A 22407-nucleotide genomic window follows, 5' to 3' on the forward strand; every position below is an offset into this window, starting at 1 on the left:
TAGAAGCTGTTGAGGAGCCTTTTGGTCGTAGACTTGGTGCTCTGGTACCGCTTGCCGTGCGGTAGCAGATAAAACAGTGGGTGACTTGGGTGACTGGAGTCTTTTATGGGCTTTCCTCTGACACCGCCTATTATATAGGTCCTGGATGGCAGGAAGCTTGGCCCCAGTGATGTACTGGGCCGTCCCCACTACCCACTGTAGCGCCTTACGGTCAGTTGCCGAGCAGTTGCCATACCAGGCGGTGATGCAACCGGTCAGGATGCTCTCGATGGTGCAGCTGTAGAACCTTTTGAGGATTTGGGGACCCATTCCAAATCTTTTCAGTCTCCTGAGAGGGAAAAGGTTTTGTCGTGCCCTCTTCACGACTGTCTTGGTATGTTTGGACCATGATAGTTTGTTGGTGATGTGGACACTAAGGATCTTGAAACTCTCGACCCGCTCCACTACAGCCCTGTCAATGTTAATGGGGGCCTGTTCGGCTCGCCTTTTCCTGTAGTCCACGATCAGCTCCTTTGTCATGTGTTATAGCACATTGGGTTGTGCCAGTGGTGTGTTGTAATTTGCAGATAGGCCCAGGGGGTAGAGGTGTTTTATAGCATAGAGATAGTGGGTAGTGATGTGCTGTTAATGTAGATAGAGTATTGTAGACAGCAGTTTGTGGTTTTGTGGGGTTAGTAGTTAGCGGGGAGGTAAATGTCATGCTGTGAGGTACTGTAGGCAGAGCCCTCTGTCTCTCTGCTCTGTCTCTCTGTGTGCCAGACCCGGTGGGACCTGCACCATCCTGCCCCCCCCCCCCTAACATAATCATTTCAATATAAACTATTTAGGGCATGTTTAAATCCCAGGCGTCTGATAAACAGCCTTTCATCTGCGCTGACAGACGAGATGTTTCCCTCGCTCCGTGATGACAGACGCGCCAATGGAAGGAGGCGTTTTTATCACAGGGCTCCCCTGCAGACGGAGGGAGAGACGGAGGGAAGAGAGGGAGAGGTGGAAGGAGAGAGGGAGAGGTGGAAGGAGAGAGGGAGAGGCGGAGGGAAGAGAGGGAGAGGTGGAAGGAGAGAGGGAGAGACGGAGGGAAGAGAGGGAGAGGTGGAAGGAGAGAGGGAGAGGTGGAAGGAGAGAGGGAGAGGTGGAGGGAAGAGAGGGAGAGGTGGAAGGAGAGAGGGAGAGACGGAGGGAAGAGAGGGAGAGGTGGAAGGAGAGAGGGAGAGGCGGAGGGAAGAGAGGGAGAGGTGGAAGGAGAGAGGGAGAGACGGAGGGAAGAGAGGGAGAGGTGGAAGGAGAGAGGGAGAGGTGGAAGGAGAGAGGGAGAGGTGGAGGGAAGAGAGGGAGAGGTGGAAGGAGAGAGGGAGAGGTGGAAGGAGAGAGGGAGAGGTGGAGGGAGAGAGGGAGAAGAAAAGTGATTTTGTGAACAATTTCCAGATGTTTGATTAGAAGGTGCGTGTCGGGGGGTGGATGAGTTGTGTGTGTGCGTGCGCGTGCGTGTGTGTGTGTGTGTGTGTGTGTGCGCGTGTGTGTTTACACATTTGCGGTGTGTGTGTGTGAGTGAGTGTGTGTGGTCGGTGCAGGGAGACTGAGCTGCTCAGTTGTACAGTGTGTGTATGGGCACCTGAGACATGTCTTCACTGGCCTGCATTCCACTCCCCAGTACCAGCGAAAGCCTGAACACACACATCCTGTAACCCAGTCAAAGAGCCATTACAGTAGTCACTTAACACAGACAAGGAGAAACCAGGTGATAGGCTACAAGCGCATTGGGTTATAAGGGGACATACTTTATGTGGCTAAGCTAATCTCAGTAAATGAACTGTATCATAGTCAGCAACACCTGTGATTCTCACCCTCACTTTCCCACCTACCACTCCCACTAGCTTTTTGTCATAGCTTCACTGTCACTTTGTGTCCTCAAGAGACTGGAAGCTACTGTACGGAGTCGCTTCCCCATAAACTCCTCCTATAGCCCCACTCGTCCAGACAGAAACCTTCCCGAAAGTGCCAACGCTCTCAACAGCCCACTGTATTAACATGTCAGGCCCAGTAATCTCCACAATAACACTCCTATCTCCATCACCTTACATGACTCAGCCTGGCCCAGCTCCGGCCCTCAACCATTCCGGCTCTCCCTCCGTCAGACCGGCGTCGGCCCTGCCTGCTGTTTTATTTTACTGTTGTGTTGCTCTTTACAGGAGTTGCTCTTGGCCCAGATGCGGCCCATAGAGCCTCTGTTATTAGACAGAGGAGAGTCTTTAGGGACAAAGCAAACAGAGCGGGCCGTTTAAATCCTCTGATAAATACACGGCTCTGGCCTGAGCTGCACGTCGTCTCCCGCATTAGCAGCCTGAGGTGGTCACACCGAGGGAAACGCCGCTTTTTATGAACAGTAGATCCCCCTTCTCCCGTCCCCAAATTATTTGGACAGGTTCAGGTTTCCTCAAATGAATTGCTTTTTACTGTAAATATTTTGTAGAACCACACAGTTTTCCCGAGGTGCGTACCAAGGCTACGCGAGCGCTCAGAGATAAGCCTGCAGCAGCAGCCAAAGAGCTTCCACATTCCTCCTCTCTCTCTCACTCTCACTCTCACTCTCTCTCTCTCTCTCTCTCTCTCTCTCTCACTCTCTCACTCTCTCTCTCTCTCTCTCTCTCTCTCTCTCTCTCTCTCTCTCTCACTCTCTCTCTCTCCAATGGTTTTTATCCCTGATGACTGCAGTTCCTGTTACAATACAAACCTTATTTCTTCTTCTCTTTCTTTCTTTCTGTCTTGTTTGCTGCCTCTCCCTCTTTCTGTTCTCTATCTACTATCTTTGTCTTTTGAGAGGACTATTATCGACTCTCAAACATCTTATGCAACAATGACCTTCCAGTTGATCCCTCTGTTCTACTTACTGTATTGAGGTCAAGGGTCAGAGGTCAACGTTCAGCCATATTCTCATTACCGGTCGATTTTTTATCCTACACTGTTGTTAATTTCAATCGATCCTAATCGTCTGCTGAACCCTAAACCACCGTCTCAAGGCTTTTCCTCTGCATCAGCTCAGGGCTCAGGTTAACTTAGCAATAACTTAGCAGTAAATAAAGGTTAAATAAAAAATTTACTTGGCAGTAAGACTGTGTTCTGCTCTCATATCTCATATAGTGTTGGATTTCTCACTGCAAACACAGCTCCTAGTGCTGCCTTGGGACTACAACCTCCTATCCTAAGACGAGCAAGGAGCAGTAAGCCAGTGCGTTTGTTTCTCTTAGCCCAGGCGGATGTTAGCCCTTCCATTTGGCCCTCAGCCTTCCCAGCAGCAGCAGTGTGCCCAGCCAGCCAGTCAGTCAGACAGTCAGTCAGCCAGTCAGTCAGACAGTTAGCCAGTCAGTCAGTCAGTTAACCAGTCAGTTAGCCAGTCAGTCAGTTATTCAGCCAGCCAGTAGACAGTCAGCCAGTCAGTCAGTCAGTTAGACAGTAGCCAGTCAGCCAGTCAGTCATCCAGTAGATTGTCAGTACCCAGTCAGCCAACCAACCAGCCAGCTAGTCAGCCAGTAAGCCAGCCAGTCAATCAGCCAGCCAGTAGACAGTTAGCCAGTCAGCCAGCCAGTCAGTCAATCAGCCAGCCAGTAGACCGTTAGCCAGTCAGCCAGCCAGTCAGTCAATCAGCCAGCCAGTAGACCGTTAGCTAGTCAGCCAGCCAGTCAGTCAGTAGATAGTTAACCAGTCAGCCAGCCAGCCAGTAGACAGTCAACCAGCCAGTCAGTCAACCAGGCATTCAGGCAGATGGCTGTAATAGATGGTAATGAGCTGCTATTGGCTGGTTATATTCAGGGAGCAGCAGGGCTCAGAATGAACCTACTGATCGCAGATGAAGCAGGGTATCGATAGAACCGATGGTAAATGTCAAACAGGGATGGGAGATTGATGGGTGTGGGTGTGTAGGGTGTGTGTTTGTCTGTGTGTGCGTGCGTGTGTGTGTATGCGTTGACAGATTACACCCCTGTTCTTACACGCAGACACTTAGAGAGATTCAAATGATTAGATCACGGTGAGAAAGGAAGAGAGAGACGGAGATGGTAACAAAAAGAGATATCTGAAATGAGAGGCAGATACAAGAGATAAGGGGAGAGAGAGATAGATCAGTGGACATAGAGAGTGGAAGATTGAATGAGTGAGAGAGTGAGTGACTGAGAATGATAGAACATGAGACATCCCCATTCCTTCTCCGCTCCATTCATTGCTCTCATTTCCTTTCCATCCCTCTTTCCCTCCCCAGGTCTCCCCTACCACCTCTCCCCTCCCTGAGTGAGATCCTCATTATGGTACATCATATGTAGGAGAGCCTTAATGAGCTATGCCCTCGTTAATAGAGGCCTAACTACCAGCTGGCCCCTGGCAGCCCAGATGTGTGTGCAATGCAATCACAGAGGTGCTCTCTCAATTCAATTTCAATTTCAATTCAAGGGCTTTATTGGCATGGGAAACACATGTTAACATTGCCAAAGCAAGTGAAGTAGATTATAAACAAAAGTGAAATAAACAATAATAAATAAAAAAAACAGTAAACATTACACTCACAGAAGTTCCAAAATAATAAAGACATTTCAAATGTCATATTATGTCTATATACAGTGTTGTAACGATGTGCAAATAGTAAATAAATATAAATATGTGTAAGGCCTGGGTGTCGGAGTGTGGAGTCAAAGCGCAGGAAACAGCAGGTGCCAATACAAAATGTTCTTTAATGAACACGGACAAACTAGGCCACCCTACTAACACACTGGGTGTACTACTTAACCAACCCCAGACACGGGGGAAAGGAACACAGTCCAGAAAACACGTAGCACAAAACCAACACCACTACTTACAAACAAACAATCCCGCACAAAGAAACGTGCGGGCCGGCTGACTAATAAGCCCAACTAATTAACCCTAATACACAACAGGTGAACCCAATAACCACATAGGGAGGGGGAGAAAAGGATCAGTGGCAGCTAATAGGCCGGTGACGACGACCGCCGAACGCCACCCGCACGGGAAGGAGAGCCTGCCTCGGTCGAAGTCGTGACAGTACCCCCCCTCTGACGCGCGGCTTCCGCAGCGCGCCGACACCGGCCTCGAGGTCGACCCGGAGGACGAGGTGCAGGGCGATCCGGATGGAGGCGATGGAAATCCCTCAGCATCGACGGATCCAAAATGTCCCCCACCGGTACCCAGCACCTCTCCTCCGGACCGTACCCCTCCCAGTCCACGAGGTACTGAAGGCCCCTCACCCGGTGTCTCGAGTCCAGAATGGCCCGTATCGTGTACGCCGGGGACCCCTCGATGTCCAGAGGGGGAGGAGGGACCTCCGGCACCTCACCGTGCTGCAGGGGACCAGCTTCCACCGGCCTGAGGAGAGACACATGAAACGAGGGGTTAATACGATAATAGGAAGGGAGTTGTAATCGATAACACGCCTCGTTTATTCTCCTCAGGACTTTGAAGGGCCCTACACACTGCGGACCCAGCTTCCGTCAGGGCAAGCGGAGGGGCAGGTTTCGGGTCGAGAGCCAGACCCTGTCCCCCGGTACAAACACGGGGGCCTCACTGCGGTGGCGGTCAGCGCTCCTCTTCTGCCGTCCACTGGCTTGTTGGAGAGATTCCTGGACGGCCCTCCATGTCTCCTTGGAACGCTGCACCCATTCCTCCACCGCAGGAGCCTCGGTCTGGCTCGGATGCCATGGTGCCAGGACCGGCTGGTACCCCAATACACACTGAAAGGGGGACACGTTAGTAGAGGAGTGGCGTAGTGAGTTCTGGGCCATTTCGGCCCAGGGAATGTATCTCGCCCACTCCCCTGGCCGGTCCTGGCAATACGACCGCAGAAACCTACCCACCTCCTGGTTCACTCTCTCCACCTGCCCATTACTCTCAGGGTGATACCCGGAGGTCAGGCTGACCGAGACCCCCAAACGCTCCATGAACGCCCTCCATACTCGGGACGTGAATTGGGGGCCCCGATCAGAAACGATGTCCTCCGGCACCCCGTAGTGCCGGAAGACGTGGGTGAATAATGCCTCCGCAGTCTGTAGGGCTGTAGGAATACCGGGCAACGGGAGGAGACGACAGGACTTCGAGAACCGATCCACAATCACCAGTACCGTAGTGTTCCCCTGAGACGGGGGAAGATCGGTCAGAAAATCTACGGACAGGTGCGACCAAGGCCGTTGTGGAACGGGGAGGGGTTGTAACTTCCCTCTAGGAAGGTGCCTAGGAGCCTTACTCTGGGCGCATACCGAACAGGAGGAAACATAAACCCTAACGTCTCTCGCCAAGGTAGGCTACCAATACCTCCCCCGAAGGCTCCCCACCGTCCTCTTCACCCCAGGGTGACCCGAGGAGGGTAGAACGTGAGCCCACCGAATCAATTTGTCCCGAACACCAAGCGGCACGTACTTCCGCCCCACCGGACACTGAGGAGGAGCGGGTTCCGCCCGTAACGCCCGCTCGATGTCCGAGTCCACTTCCCACACCACTGGTGCTATCAGCCTTGAGGCGGGAAGGATGGGAGTGGGTTCGGTGGGCCGATCGTCCGAGTCGTAAAAACGGGACAGTGCATCCGCCTTTACGTTCTGAGAGCCCGGTCTATATGTTAACGTAAACTGAAATCGGGTAAAGAACATGGCCCACCTTGCTTGACGTGGGCTCAGTCTCCTAGCTGCCCGAATATACTCCAGATTCTGGTGGTCGGTCCAGATGAGAAAAGGGTGCTTAGCCCCCTCAAGCCAGTGTCTCCACACCTTCAGGGCACTGACCACTGCTAACAACTCCCGGTCCCCCACATCATAGTTACGCTCCGCTGAACTGAGCTTCTTCGAGAAGAAAGCACAGGGGTGGAGTTTTGGTGGCGTACCAGAGCGCTGTGATAGCACGGCACCTACCCCAGCCTCGGACGCGTCCACCTCCACTATGAATGCTAGAGAGGGATCCGGATGCGCCAACACGGGCGCATCCGTGAACAGCGCCTTCAACCTGTTGAAAGCTCCGTCCGCTTTTGCTGACCACTGCAGCCGCACCGGACCCCCCTTCAGCAGTGAGGTAATGGGAGCTGCTACCTGGCCAAAACCCCGGATAAACCTCCGGTAGTAGTTGGCAAAACCCAAAAAAACGCTGCACCTCTTTTACCGTGGTCGGAGTCGGCCAATTACGCACGGCCTTAATGCGGTCACTCCCTACCACCACGCCCGAGGTGGAAATGCGATAACCCAGAAAAGAGACGGCTCGTTTGGAGAACACACACTTCTCAGCCTTGACATATAGGTCATGCTCCAGCAGTCTACCAAGCACTTTGCGCACCAGAGACACATGCGCAGGGGACCGTGGTCTCCCTGACCACCCCTGACCCTAATGGCCGGCTATCTAGGGAGTGCACGGGAAAGGGAGAATATATCGGCACAAGCGGAACCCTTAACCTAAGAGCGAGTCCGCGATCCATAAAGTTCCCAGCTGCGCCTGAATCGACTAGCGCCCTATGCTGGGAAGAGGGAAAAAATTTCAGGAAAAAAATCAAGACAAACATGTGACTAACAGGGGGTTCTGGGTGAGTTTGGTGCTGACTCACCTGGGGTGATCGAGAAGCGTTCCGCCTGCCATCTCGACTCCCAGACGGACCCCCCCAGCACCGATCGGCCGTGTGTCCTCTCCGACCACAGCTGGTGCAGCCACTACTTACAAACAAACAATCCCGCACAAAGAAACGTGCGGGCCGGCTGTCTAATAAGCCCAACTAATTAACCCTAATACACAACAGGTGAACCCAATAACCACATAGGGAGGGGGAGAAAAGGATCAGTGGCAGCTAATAGGCCGGTGACGACGACCGCCGAACGCCACCCGCACGGGAAGGAGAGACTGCCTCGGTCGAAGTCGTGACAATATGGAAAATAAATAAATATAAATATGGGTTGTATTTACAATGGGGTTTGTTATTCACTAGTTGCCCTTGTCTTGTGGCAACAGGTCACAAATCTTGCTGCTGTGATGGCACGCTGGTATTTCACCCAATAGATATGGGAGTTTATCAAAATTGGGTTTGTTTTTGAATTCTTTGTGGATCTGAGTAATCTGAGGGAAATATGTGTCTCTAATATGGTCATACATTTGGCAGGAGGTGGGCAGTGTGCACATAGCCTGTCTTCTCTTGAGAGCCAGGTCTGCCTACGGCGGCCTTTCTCAATAGCAAGGCTATGCTCACTGAGTCTGTACATAGTCAAAGCTTTCCTTAAGTTTGGGTCAGTCACAGTGGTCAGGTATTCTGCCACTGTGTACTCTCTGTTTAGGGCCAAATAGCATTCTAGTTTTCTTAGTTTTTTTGTTAATTCTTTCCAATGTGTCAAGTAATTATCTTTTTGTTTTCTCAAGATTTGGTTGGATCTAATTGTGTTGCTGTTCTGTGGGGTATGTTTGTGTTTGTGAACAGAGCCCCAGGACCAGCTTGCTTAGGGGACTCTTCTCCAAGTTCATCTTTTTGTAGGTGATGGCTTTGGGAATCTCTTCCTTTTAGGTGGTCTCTCTCTGTCTCCCTCTCCCTCCATAGAAGTGGACAGATCCAGATGGAAACTGCTCTCCCAGCATGTCTGATTGACTCTTCACCCGACTACTCTATCTCTACCTCTCCGTCCCACTCCCCTGTCTCACTTCCCACTCCCCTGTCTCACTTCCCACTCCCCTGTCTCCTTCCCACTCCCCTGTCTCCTTCCCACTCCCCTGTCTCACTTCCCACTCCCCTGTCTCCTTCCCACTCTCCTGTCTCCTTCCCACTCCCCTGTCTCCTTCCCACTCTCCTGTCTCCTTCCCACTCCCCTGTCTCCTTCCCACTCCCCTGTCTCCTTCCCACTCCCCTGTCTCCTTCCCACTCCACTGTCTCACTTCCCACTCTCCTGTCTTCTTCCCACTCCCCTGTCTCCTTCCCACTCCCCTGTCTCACTTCCCACTCCCCTGTCTCACTTCCCAGTCCCCTGTGTCTCCTTCCCACTCCCCTGTCTCCTTCCCACTCCCCTGTCTCACTTCCCACTCCCCTGTCTCCTTCCCACTCTCCTGTCTCCTTCCCCCCCTCCTGTCACTCTGCTTTTCTCACTCTCTTTGTTTCTCCTCTCTCTCTCTCTTTCTCCCTCTCACACACACACACACAGACATACACACTCCCTCTGTCTCATTTACACACACAATTTCTCTCTCTCACACACAGTGTTTTATAATTTCAAGATGTGTGGATGCTTAATGTTTTCATTTGAGCTTGAAGCTTATTTAAGGGCTATTAAAGGTAATTATATAGGCCATTATTGGGCTCAGGCTTCCACAGAGTGGCCATTAAGTGTGGGGAAATGTGGTGGCTATGCTATGCTATGCTATGCTATGCTATGCTATGCTATGCTATGCCAGTAGTTATGGCTGCCAGACTTACTGAATAATTAGGGATCTTTGTCTGTGTTGGGGAAGTTTGGGCTGGGTAGGTTGGGGGCGATATTGTTATACCTTCTGTAGACTTGTCTGGGATGGTGGGCAATTGGCATCTGAGGGACGGCAGGGGAGGTGTGTGCGTGTGTGTGTGTGTGTGTGTGAGAGATGTGGAGAGAGCGAGAGATGTGGAGAGAGAGAGGGGGTACACTTAGAAAAAAGGGTTCCAAAAGGGTTCTTCGGCTGTCCCCATAGGATAATCCTTTTTGGTTCCAGGTTCCATGTAGAACCCTCGGTTATAGATAGCATCTTTTTTTTCTAAGAATGCAGAGAGAGGGAGAGAAAGAGAGAGAGAGTATGTGCGAGAGAGAGAAGATCCCCTCTAGGGAGAAAGGTAGCCATCCTTTCTATAGAGATGATATCTGCTGCCGGCATGCCAAGGAAACAGAACTGGGAAATAGCCATGATTGATTTAAAAGAGAGACAAGAGGAGGCAATTAACAGAACGTGGAGGAGATGGAAAAGGGGGAGCAGGGAGGACAGAACGGAGAGAAAGAGGTCTTCTCTCTAAGAAAGCAATCATCAAAAAGCAAATGATGATGGAAGAGGAGAGAAAGAAAGCAAGTGAATCGGTCAGTGTTGAGAGCTCAGCTTTCGATGAGGTTATTGCTTGAGAGCACAGCTTTTGATGAGGTCATTGCTTGAGAGCTCAGCTTTTGATGAGGTCACTGCTTGAGTGCACAGCTTTCAATGAGGTCATTGCTTGAGAGCACAACTTTCAATGAGGTCGTCAGTTCAGAGGGTCAGCCGTGAGACGAGCGTCCTTACCTCCAGAGTCTGCCAGATGTAGGACAATCCCCTTAAAGGCTGTGGACAGTTTAACCTTTATTTAACTAGGCAGGTCAGTTAAGAACAAATTCTTATTTACAATGACGGCCTACCAGGGAACAGCGGGTTAACTGCCTTGTTCAGGGGGAGAACAATAGATGTTTACCTTGTCGGCGCGGGGATTTGATCCAGCAACCTTTCGGTTACTGGCCCAACGCTCTAACCACTAGGCTACCTGCCACACCAAACTATTTACTGTCTCTGATTGTAGTTGTAGTATATATGCAAATAGGAATGCCCTCAACTCACTCTATGGAATTCCACTGTACAGTGAGGTTACACTGCACTTCATCCTTGATGGAGAGGTTCCCTTATATCAGGATACATTGTTATAGGAAAACACAGGCCCTGTCGTCTGAGGACTATTTTATTCTGATGTTCTTTTATATCACTCAACTGTATATATTTGTCTGACTTTATCTCACTTGGTTCGTTGCACGGTGGACTGACTATTAAAGGTAACATGCAATATCTGACCACGCCTTCCCCACCTACTTCCCTTCCTCCTGTTTTTCTCTACCCCTTTCCATCTACCCGCTCTTTTTCTCCCACTCACCTCTCTTCCTCTCCCTCCTCTCCTACTCTCCTTTCTCTCCCTTCCTCTCCTTTTCCTTCCTATCTTACCCTCTCCTCCTCCTTCTCCCCCCTGTCCTCCTCTCCCCCTCCTCCCCTCCACTCCTCTCTTAGATGAGTCTTCCCTGTGGTGTCTTGCTTGACTGACTCTCTGACTCAAAGGCTTAGGTGTTAATCCCCAGCAGTTTTCATCACTTAGAGCACCAATCAAAAAGGGCTTAGCCCGTGTAATCTGGCATGCTATTGTCCTCTCCCTCCTCCCTCCACTCTTCTTCTGTTATTTCCCTTTCTCCCTCCTCTTAATACTCCCTCCCTCCTTTGCTTTCTCTTCCTCTTCCTCCTCCCTCTCCCCTTCCACTTTCCTCCTTTCTTCCCCTTACGTTTCTCCTCGTCCACTAAATCTGCCTTCTACCTCCTCCACTTTCTTTTCCATCTCTTCCTCATCCCTTTTCCTTTCCTCCTGTCCTCCCTTGTTGAGTGTGGCATTGCCAGTCCTCTCAGGAGGGAAATATACCCAGTGACCCTCTCCAGGGTTCGGCTGAGGGCACATATTTAGATCATAGAAAGAGGATCATAGAAAGAGGAAGGGGTGAGGAGAGAGAAGGGATGGGGTTATGGGGGGATTGTAGCGTGACATCAGATCCCACCAGGCTGGAGGGTTGGCACTGCATACACAGCCCCAGGGGATCCGGCTCGCTTATTATTCCTGATCTACGTCTCTGGATCGTCTCACACACCTGGGCCTTTATTCCACAGGGATTCAGGAAGACCTAGTCACATGGGCAGTAGGAGGGGGGAGGAGGGGTAGATGGAAGTTATGGGAAAGTCCATCAAACCCCTGGATGGTGTAAGCCTTTAGGGGTGGGGGGGGGGGGGGTTCAATGATGTATTCATTCAACACCCCTCCCCCCTTGCTCTCTCTCTCTCTCTCTCTCTCTCTCTTTCTCTCACTCTTGCTCTCTCTCTCTCTCCTCTTCTCTAAGTCCTTGCATGGTGGGCTAGACAGTGTTGTGTACAGCAGTAGCAGTTGCAGCAGGCTGTTCCATTAGTTCCAGGTAAAGAGCGTGTCATAGGATCAGCCAGTAGAGGCTAGTGGAGGATCCCTCTCAACAAGCCCGCTGAGCCTGTACCATGCTGTCTGCTGCTGAGCACCGTGAAGCTACCATTACACTTGATACCATCACACACACACACACACACACACACACACACACACACACACACACACACACACACACACACACACACACACACACACACACACAAGTGCACACAAACGCAAGAGCGTGCACACACATGCTCACACACGTATACACACACACTGCCATGAGCACACACACACACACACACACACACACACACAAAACATGCGCACAGACACACATGCCAAGAGGAAGAGAAAGAGAGAGAAAGAAATCAATAGAATAATGAAACCGCATAAAGAAATGGTCTAGCAGCAGAAAAGAAACCACTGGTGAATGAGACTTCGTTCATTTTATCAGAGATCTGAAAGAATGAAAAGAAAGAGTGAATGAATAAGAGAATGAAAGAGGCAGGTGAGGCCTTCAGGGAACAGCGATGGGACTCCCATAGGTTTGTTTGCTCTGGGATAATATCTTCCCGGTGTTGTGGCAATATGTTTGTGACTGAGGGCGGCTGGCCCACACTGACACCCTGGCACTGCGGTTACGACTTGTTGTGTGGATGGAAACCTACTTTACCGCCACAACGCAGCACAGCCAGTGTTCATGTTGTCTTTCAGGCCTGCCAACTCCTGGCTTCTTCCTGTTAGCACAAATACGAGCATTAGGAAAACCCCACTTCTCTCTGACTCCCCCTGTCTCACCCTTACTCTCACCCCGCCTGCCTCCCCCTGTTCCATAAAGACTCTTACAGAGGCTTAGAATAGATTTCCAAGGCATTAGTGAAGCCTTTTATTGGCCTGTTGTCTGCCAATTTGGAGATCTACATCCCAGCATGGCAGTGGCTGTGTGGGAGAGACTACTAAAGGGGAACACTTTAGCACGGCAGAGTTATATACTGTGTGTCTGTGTGTGTGTGTGTGTGTGTGTGTGTGTGTGTGTGTGTGTGTGTGTGTGTGTGTGTGTGTGTGTGTGTGTGTGTGTGTGTGTGTGTGTGTGTGTGTGTGTGTGTAAAAACTCTGTTCTCTTTGACCAGTATTGCCTATTGCCTTAGTGTATCTGTGACCTAATGCTCTCTCTCTCGCTCTCTCTTTCTCTTTCTCGCTCTCTTACTCTCTGTCTCTTCCTCCCCCCCCCCCCCCCCCATCCCTCTCTCCCTATCTCCATACAGACATAGATGAATGCCAGGAGGCGTTCAATAACGGCGGCTGTGACCATTTCTGCAAAAACACGGTGGGCTCCTTTGAGTGCAGCTGCCAGAAGGGCCACAAGCTCCTCACTGACGAGCGCACCTGCCAGGGTGAGCAGCCTACCTGGCTGACAGCTGTCATACACTCCTGTCTGATGACTGATGACGTCACAATGCTTTAAGACGGTTACCTTTGGAAACAGTGCGGTCACTCCGCGATCAGGTCACGAACGGAAGGTGTCACGGAACAGGGACCATGGGAATGGATATACTAGAATATGCAGACGGCCTAGTAGTTTCTATCATAAATCTCTACGGTAGTAACTCACTCATGCGCTTTATGTTCAGAGCAGGATCATACATAGAATCAAAACAAGGGTTGGCCTACAAATCATTCACCTGGAATGACATGCACAGATAGGCTTGTTATTACAATTGATTTAGCATCCTCCAGTGGGTGTAATTTACTGTCAGCTGTATTAAGGCATTCTGCTTCTCTCTTCATATCTAATCCCTGGTTATGTTTGGAGGACAAATGCAAATTCCGCTATACAAGTCACAGCAAGAGAGACAGGAGAGGCACACATCACAAATTATTTTATTAACAACAACACCCTGCAGTGTTTTTGTCCCCGAACCAAAAACACCAAACAACTCTATCCCAGTGTGTGTGTGTGTGTGTGTGTGTGTGTGTGTGTGTGTGTGTGTGTGTCATATTAAACATCAACACTGTCATATTAAACACAAAAAGAACTGCCAACAAACAGTTTACACAACTCCATGCACGCCAATAACACAGTCAACTTGGGTGTGCGCTGATGGGAGGAACACACACACACACACACACACACACACACACTGACACGCTCCTTCCACCCATCAGCTTACCTGACTGTAAAACTAAGCTTCCAGTGTCCAAAAACACATGTTGTTCCATCTGCTAACAAGTGGTATTTTTGTTCAGATTTTTATTTTTAACTTTTATTTATTTAATGTTTTAATTCTTTCCATGCTGGTAAGCTCTTCCAAGGAAAATAGCTCCTGGTAATACGTGTCTGAGAAGAGCTACAGCTATGCCAGGTTCCTCCTGAGAGAGAAAGGGAGGGGGAGACAAATACAGAGAGAGAGGCTTTAGGCTGCCCCTATGCCTGTACAAGGACAGGGGGGATGGAGAATGGGGTGTGCAATAATCACCCGGAACATAAAGACTCCCTACAGGTAGCTGTATTAAAACAATACAGTAGAGGTCAAGCGGACGGAGGGAGCTTTAGCTTTGCAGACACAGTATGCTTATTAACAGACAGGCTACATTGTTTGGTGTTTTAACAAACAGGGACACTAACCTTGGGTGTGTTTACACCCGACCCCACAAACCGACAGACACCTGCACATCAGCCAAACCAACAACTGGCACCTCTCGGTGAAATTAGATTATACAGCTGCGCCTCTCTCAAGTCGTTCCAGTGCTGCGTGGTGGCTGGGGTTGTGGTCTGATGCTAGTTTCATTAATCGGGTATGGTAGTCTAACCGTAGCCCGTCATATAGACAGTTGCCTGGAGGACTGTAGCAAAGCAGCCCAGGAGCCAACAGAAGCCAGGCCTCAACAACTTCCTCCTCATGACAAACTTTATCATAACACACTGTATTTTTAGCCTTTGTAAATCTCCACAGCCCAGATGACTTGGTATTGAAATAGTCCAGGTGAGTTGGAGACGCTGGACTGGAGTAATGCTGTTGCTACTGTCAGCCACCCAAATATGTCATTACATCTTTCTCACTCAAATAAAACAATTATAAACCAAAACCAGGGCCTGTAGGCGTGCTGATCTTGGATCAGTTTGGCCTTTTAAGTCTGAATGAATATGATTATATTGATAGGGGGGACCTGATCCTAGATCAGCCCCTGGTCCTGACCACAGTGAGTTGGTCTGATCTATCCCAGGCCTGGGGTGGAGGGCTTGACTGAAGGACTGAATTGGATCTTTAAGTCTCCACTGAGAAGACCTCTTGGGGTTGTTTAGTGAGCAGAGCTCTGATTTGTTCTCCACACCTCTGTTTGTTAACAATGAACTCCAGTCTGATTAATGGACCGGTCTTATTAGCTGTGGCTGAGTAATGGGTGTTTGTGTGGGGAAGAGTCGGAGAGAGTAATATCTATGACTCATGTATCAGCTTGTTGGTTCATCAAGAGGAAGGCAGCAAACATGCTCTCTGCTACAACCAAGGAAGATGGCTTAATGGTCAAGGTTTGTGTATTACGTGTGTGTGTGTGTGTGTGTGTGTGTGTGTGTGTGTGTGTTTATGTGTGTGAATCTTGAGCAACCAACCTGACACACACACACACACCCAGTAACCCTGTCAGTGTTTAGACTCCCACCCACATAACCAGGCTGAATGTACACTGTTATTCCAGACAGAACATTTTGAAATGCTCCTGCAGTGTCCAGTCCTCCAACCCACACACCACACACACACATACACACACACACACACATCCACTGTCTCACCACTGACAGTTCACAGTTCAGATTGATTGTACTTTTAGTGGAAATTCCTCTTCACAGCTTTCTAGCACTCTAAACAAAAGACAGTTCATACAACTCCCCATAGTGAAACTCAATGCTTTCAATATCCAGTATACAAATCACATCAAATTGTGTTTGTCACATGCGTCGAATACAACAGGTATAGACCTTACCGTGAAATGCTTACTTACGAGCCCTTACCCAACAATGCAGTTCAAGAAATAGTTAAGAAAATATTTACTAAATAAACTAAAGTTTTAAAAAATCTAATCAATCAAAAAGTAACACAATAAATGTACTTAACAATAACGAGGCTACATTATATACAGGGGGTACCAGTACTGAGTCAATGTGGAGGCTATATACAGGGGGTACCAGTACTGAGTCAATGTGGAGGCTATATACAGGGGGTACCAGTACTGAGTCAATGTGGAGGCTATATACAGGGGGTACCAGTACTGAGTCAATGTGGAGGCTATATACAGGGGGTACCAGTACTGAGTCAATGTGGAGGCTATATACAGGGGGTACCAGTACTGAGTCAATGTGGAGGCTATATACAGGGGGTACCAGTACTGAGTCAATGTGGAGGCTATATACAGGGGGTACCAGTACTGAGTCAATGTGGAGGCTATATACAGGGGGTACCAGTACTGAGTCAATGTGGAGGCTATATACAGGGGGTACCAGTACTGAGTCAATGTGAAGGCTATATACAGGGGGTACCAGTACTGAGTCAATGTGGAGGCTATATACAGGGGGTACCAGTACTGAGTCAATGTGGAGGCTATATACAGTGGGTACCAGTACTAAGTCAATGTGGAGGCTAAATACAAGGGGTACCAGTACTGAGTCAATGTGGAGGCTATATACAGGGGGTACCAGTACTGAGTCAATGTGGAGGCTATATACAGAGGGTGCCAGTACTGAGTCAATGTGGAGGCTTTATACAGGGGGTACCGGTACAGAGTCAATGTGGAGGCTATATACAGGGGCTACCGGTACTGAGTCAACGTGGAGGCTATATACAGGAGGTACCGGTACTGAGTCAATGTGGAGGCTATATACAGGGGGTACCAGTACTGAGTCAATGTGTAGGCTATATGCAGGGGGTACCAGTATTGAGTCAATGTGGAGGCTGTATATACAGGGGCTACCGGTGCTGAGTCAATGGGGAGGCTATATACAGGGGCTACCGGTACTGAGTCAATGTGGAGGCTATATACAGGGGGTACCAGTACAGTCAATGTGGAGGCTATAAACAGGGGGTACCGGTACAGAGTCAATGTGTGGGGGTACAGGTTAGTCGAGGTAATTTGTAAAGTGACTATGCATAGATAATAAACAGCGAGAAGCAGCAGTGTAAAAGCAGGGGGGATCAATGTAAATAGTCCAGCTGGCCATTTCATTAGTTTAGTTGTTCAGCAGGCTTGGGGGTAGAAGCTGTTAAGGTGCCTTTTTGTCCTAGATTTGGCGCTCCGGTACCGCTTGCCGTGCGGTAGCAGAGAGAACAGTCTATGACTTGGGTGACTGGAGTCTTTGACAATCTTTTGGGCCTTCCTCCGACAACGCCTAGTATATAGGTCCTGGATGGCAGGAAGCCTGGCCCCAGTGATGTACTGGGCCGTACGCACTACCCTCTGTAGCGCCTTACGGTCAGATGCCGAGCAGTTGCCATACCAGGCGGTGATGCAACGGGTCAAAATGCTCTGTACTGAGAACATGGATGTTAACTCTGTGCTATCTTTAGCATGTTTCATATAGACACTGGCTATACTGTCCATAAGTCCTTGGTGACGGCATGGTCAGAGTGACTCACTATGGTCCAGTTCATGGCAGCATCTCAAATGGCACCCTATTCCCTAGGAGCCCTGGTCCAATGTAGTGCACTATATAGGGAATAGAGTGCCATGGAGCTGTAGTCAAAAGTAGTGCACTATATTGGGAATAGTGTCATTTTGGACAGCCCCCGTGTGTAGTAGCATTACATACGATCTGTGTTTCTCCTCTCAGATATTGACGAGTGTTCCTTTGAGAGGACCTGCGACCACACCTGCGTCAACTACCCTGGCAGCTTCGACTGTGTCTGTCAGGAAGGATACACTCTGTACGGCCTCACACACTGCGGAGGTGAGTATGACACAAACATGCATGGGATTGCACGCACACACACACAAACACACACACGCACGCACGCACACACACTCACACACACTTAGAAAGACATGGGAAAGAGTTAGACAGACAGGTAGCTAGGGAGAGGCACAGATAAAAAGGAATTGACTGACACAAAGTAAGAAGCCCTGAGAGACTGACAAGGAGAAAGAGAGAGAGTGAAGAGGAGAGAGAGAAATAGAAAGAGAGGGAGAGTGTTTTTTATTGTGTGTGTTAGTGAGGGGTGACTGAGCACGTGCAGATGGCGCTGCTGAAAGCACACTCATACCTCAGTTCCCCTGAATAGCCCTCCGTACCTGCGTCCCTGCCTGTGTGTGCATGTGTGTGTGTTGTACCTGTCACACACATGTCGTGCGGAGGCAGTAGGCTTGACGGGTGTGTGTGTGTGTGTTGTGATCCTACTTCACCTGGCCCTGTCTGACTGACAGCCATGTTCTTCAGTGGTAGACTAAACAGGCCACTGTCTTAAGGGCGTTCCATTAGCAGTCAACACATACCAGTCAGTCAGATATAGAGCACGGAGAGGACATGAGCTGTCTGTCTCACACTGATGACATCACACACTGACTCGTAGCACAGGCTCTGTCTAATCAATCAATCAAATGTATTTATGAAGCCTTTTTACATCAGCAAACCCATCAGCAAAGCCTAAAACCCCAAACAGCAAGCAATGCAGCAAGCAATGACTGGTATGTGTTCATCCACCTCTGGCCTGCTCGCCTCCCTACCTCTGAGGAAGTACAGTTCCCGCTCAGCCCAGTCAAAACTGTTCGCTGCTCTGGCACCCCAATGGTGGAACAAACTCCCTCACGACGCCAGGTCAGCGGAGTCAATCACCACCTTCCGGGGACACCTGAAACCCCACCTCTTTAAGGAATACCTAGGATAGGATAAAGTAATCCTTCTAACCCCCCCCCCTTAAAAGATTTAGATGCACTATTGTAAAGTGGCTGTTCCACTGGATATCATAAGGTGAATGCACCAATTTGTAAGTCGCTCTGGATAAGAGCGTCTGCTAAATGACTTAAATGTAAATGTAAATGTAAAATGCAGATGTAGAAGCACGGTGGTTAGAAAAAATTCCCTAGAAAGGGAGGAACCTAGGAAGAAACCTAGAGAGGAACCAGGCTCTGAGGGTTGACCAGTCCTCTTCTGGCTGTGCCGGGTGGAGATTATAACAGTACATGGCCAAGATGTTCAAACGTTCACAGATGTTCAAACGTTCACAAATAATAATAATCACAGTGGTTGTAGAGGGTGCAACAGGTCAGCACCTCAGGAGTAAATGTCAGTTGGCTTTTCATAGCCGATCATTCAGAGTTAGAGACAGCAGGTGCGGTAGAGAGAGAGAGTCAAAAACAGCAGGTCCGGGACATCATGTCTGATGATGTCCCTCTGAACTTTGATGATACTCAACCACGTACATGTGCACACACACACACACACACACACACACACACACACACACACACACACCCTCTGACTGTATTCTTTGTGGTTGTGTCTCAGACATAGATGAGTGCAGCATTAACAACGGGAGCTGTGAGCACAGCTGTGTGAACACACAGGGAGGCTATGAGTGTCTGTGTCCGCCCGGTCAGAAACTCCACTGGAACAAGAAGGACTGCACCGGTAAGCACCTAAACGTCTACTGTGTGTGTGTGTCTTCTATAGACATAGGAGAGTGTGTGTGTGTGAGTGCGTGCGTGCGTGCGTGTGTCATCGTTTTTGTGCTGTGACCGGTCGGTGGTTGTCACGGTGATGTGACCCTCTATGTTCCTCAGAGGCGGTGAAGTGTTTGCCCAACGGGAAGCCAGTGCCGCGCGCCCAGCTCAGCTGTGACAAGAGAGGCGGGGTGGAGGTGTGCTCACTCTCCTGTCCTTCTAACGCACTCTTCCTCGCAGGTACGTGGCTCAGTCCTACACACCCCAACACACACACACACACCTTACAGCAAAGAGGAACTGTTTTACTCAAAGACCAAACCTTCACTCTTTCTCCCCAGCAGAATCCTAGACTTTAACCTCGACTCTTCTCCTCAATCTGCAATCTACACTCCCTCCTTCTCTACATTAATCCTCTACCGTCTCTGGTTAAACTACATTAATCCTCTACCTTCTCTGGTTAAACTACATTAATCCTCTACCTTCTCTGGTTAAACTACATTAATCCTCTACCTTCTCTGGTTAAACTACATTAATCCTCTACCTTCTCTGATCTGGACTGGTCTGGTGAGGTTTAGTCCAATGCGCTAGTCTTCAGCTGACTCTTATCGATGACCAATGCCTGTGTATCCGTGGTTTACTGAGCTCCAGCCGCTCCATACTCTATGCTGCCCTCTAGAGGTCAAGGCCAGTCCTCACGCTGCTCTCCATTCAAGCAGAGCTCCACTGAAAGTTTCCCACTTGGATGTAGGGCTCAGATTAAGGCCTAATCTATCTACCTACCTTTCTCAGTCACTAGCCAAAGGATCCATCAGGGGGCATTTCAGCTAAAAGTATTTCACTCAGTGAGTGATTTCGTCTGGTGTTGCCCCTAAGGCTATAAATGGCTATAAAGCTATTTGCTGTCAATGCAGGCACCCTGGTCCTTCTGCGAATGTGCTTAACACAGACGAACATCTGTAAAACAATTACATTCTTTAATCGGGCCTGCCATATTTCTGTTGGGACTGCTTTGAGTAGACGTTTGCTCCGTTTGGTTTGGCTGCTGTAGTGTGAGACTGATGGATAGCTCTCAAACACAAAGTGAAAAAATTTGGCTTTTTTAAATCTTTCTGGAGCATGTCTTAATTTGGGGGAGAAGGAAAGCTTTTCAATTCTTGTGGTTGCACGCAAAGTCCTGCGTCTTCTTCAATCATATCCCGCTTTATGAGCTCTGAAGTCTTCATCCCTCATTTCTGACTAGACATGTGTGTGTGTGTGTGTGTGTTTGTGTGTGTGCGTGTGTACGTGTGTGCGCGAACATTCATGAGTGAGCATAGATCTGTCATTCGGTGCATAATTTCTCTCCATCCCTCAGGAAATGTGTATTCATGCACGTGTGTGTGTGTGTGTGTGTGTGTGTGTGTGTGTGTGTGTGTGTGTGTGTGTGTGTGTGTGTGTGTGTGTGTGTGTGTGTGTGTGTGTGTGTGTGTGTGTGTGTGTGTGTGACAGAGGTGTCAGGTGTGACATGTGTATGTGTGTGTGTGTGTGTGTGTGTGTGTGTGTGTGTGTGTGTGTGTGTGTGTGTGTGTGTGTGTGTGTGTGTGTGTGTGTGTGTGACTGAGGTGTGTGTGAGTGTGTTTTCTTTTATGGCAGGCTTCATATGGCAGTCTCTTGTAGCTCTTAAATACTAGAGAAAGTGAGGCCATAGAAAACGAATAAAAGTATTTTACTCCTCCGCACTCCATCAGAACCTCAACTAGCCAAGAGAAACACACATTGCCATCAGATGGTTAGCACACACACACCTCAGGCGGTTAGCATAGCAGGGGGATTGGGTCACACTGCTCCTCGGATGGACCCCTCTATCACTTTGACAGCAATCACATATTTCCTCATGTCCCATGTCACCCTGTCCCTCAGTGCTGTCGGTTTAATAGCCATAAACAAGTCAGCCAGTGGCAAAAGACAGGGATACTGCAAGCAGAGCTGGTCTAAACGGATTGACCTGGGATGGACAGGGTTGTAATTGACATGTACTTGTGTGTGTCCCGCCAGACTCTGAGAACAGCTACACACTAAGCTGTGGTGTGCCGGTGCAACCTGGGAAGGCACCACAGAAGAGGAACGTCACCACCGCCCTGCTCACCTGTGCAGGTATGCAATGCATTATGGGACATGTAGTCAGAGATGTCATGCTTTGTTCAATATAAAGATATTTATATATAAAGATATATATAAAGATATTAAATATAAAGATATTTAACCATACCACTCGGTCATGACCTTTTGACGTCGATGCAGTTGTCATCGTTTCACTTCTCCCGTTGCCGGTGGGTTTAAATTCCTCAATTTCTTCATTCCCTCCATCGGAATCTTCACTCCCCTGCCTTTGGTGCTCGCCATGTCGTCACTCCTATATTTCCTTCAGCACTCTGTAGATTCTGGACAGGGAGAGGGCCCTCGCACGGCCAGAGGAATGCACTGAGAGAGAGAGAGAGAGAGAGAGAAACGAGAGAGAGAGAGAACGAGAGAGAGAGAACGAGAGAGAGAGAGAACGAGAGAGAGAGAGAGAGAGAGAGAGAGAGAGAGAAACGAGAGGGAGAGAGAGAGAACGAGAGAGAGGGGTAGAGAGGGAGATGGAGAGTGTGTGTGTGTGTGAGAGAGAGAGATAGAGATGGAGAGATAGAAAGACTCACCATCTGGCCGGGGGTGTGAGTGTTAAGTGATATGAAATACAGCTCACCTCACCTGGACCGTCCCCTAAGAATCTCACAGCTCCCCCAGACATATGGTTCGCTTACGGTTCAGCTACGCTCTCATCACGATCTATCATTTCACGCTCTGATAACGGAAGT

The 22407-nt window shown here is 49.3% G+C and overlaps 1 protein-coding gene across 6 annotated transcripts in view; it reads left to right on the forward strand.

Moving 5' to 3' along the window:
• Positions 1–22407, forward strand: part of LOC120050023 (signal peptide, CUB and EGF-like domain-containing protein 1) — a 126607-nt gene that overhangs the window by 96329 nt on the left and 7871 nt on the right. For all 6 annotated transcript variants that reach the window (XM_038996614.1, XM_038996618.1, XM_038996615.1 and 3 more), the window contains 5 exons: positions 13189–13317; positions 17745–17861; positions 19416–19538; positions 19691–19810; positions 21608–21706. In XM_038996614.1, coding sequence (XP_038852542.1) covers positions 13189–13317; positions 17745–17861; positions 19416–19538; positions 19691–19810; positions 21608–21706 — 588 coding nt within the window. The remainder of the gene's footprint in view (positions 1–13188; positions 13318–17744; positions 17862–19415; positions 19539–19690; positions 19811–21607; positions 21707–22407) is intronic.

This window comes from Salvelinus namaycush, chromosome 6 (assembly GCF_016432855.1).
Source record: "Salvelinus namaycush isolate Seneca chromosome 6, SaNama_1.0, whole genome shotgun sequence".
In the NCBI taxonomy this organism is placed as follows: domain Eukaryota; kingdom Metazoa; phylum Chordata; class Actinopteri; order Salmoniformes; family Salmonidae; genus Salvelinus; species Salvelinus namaycush.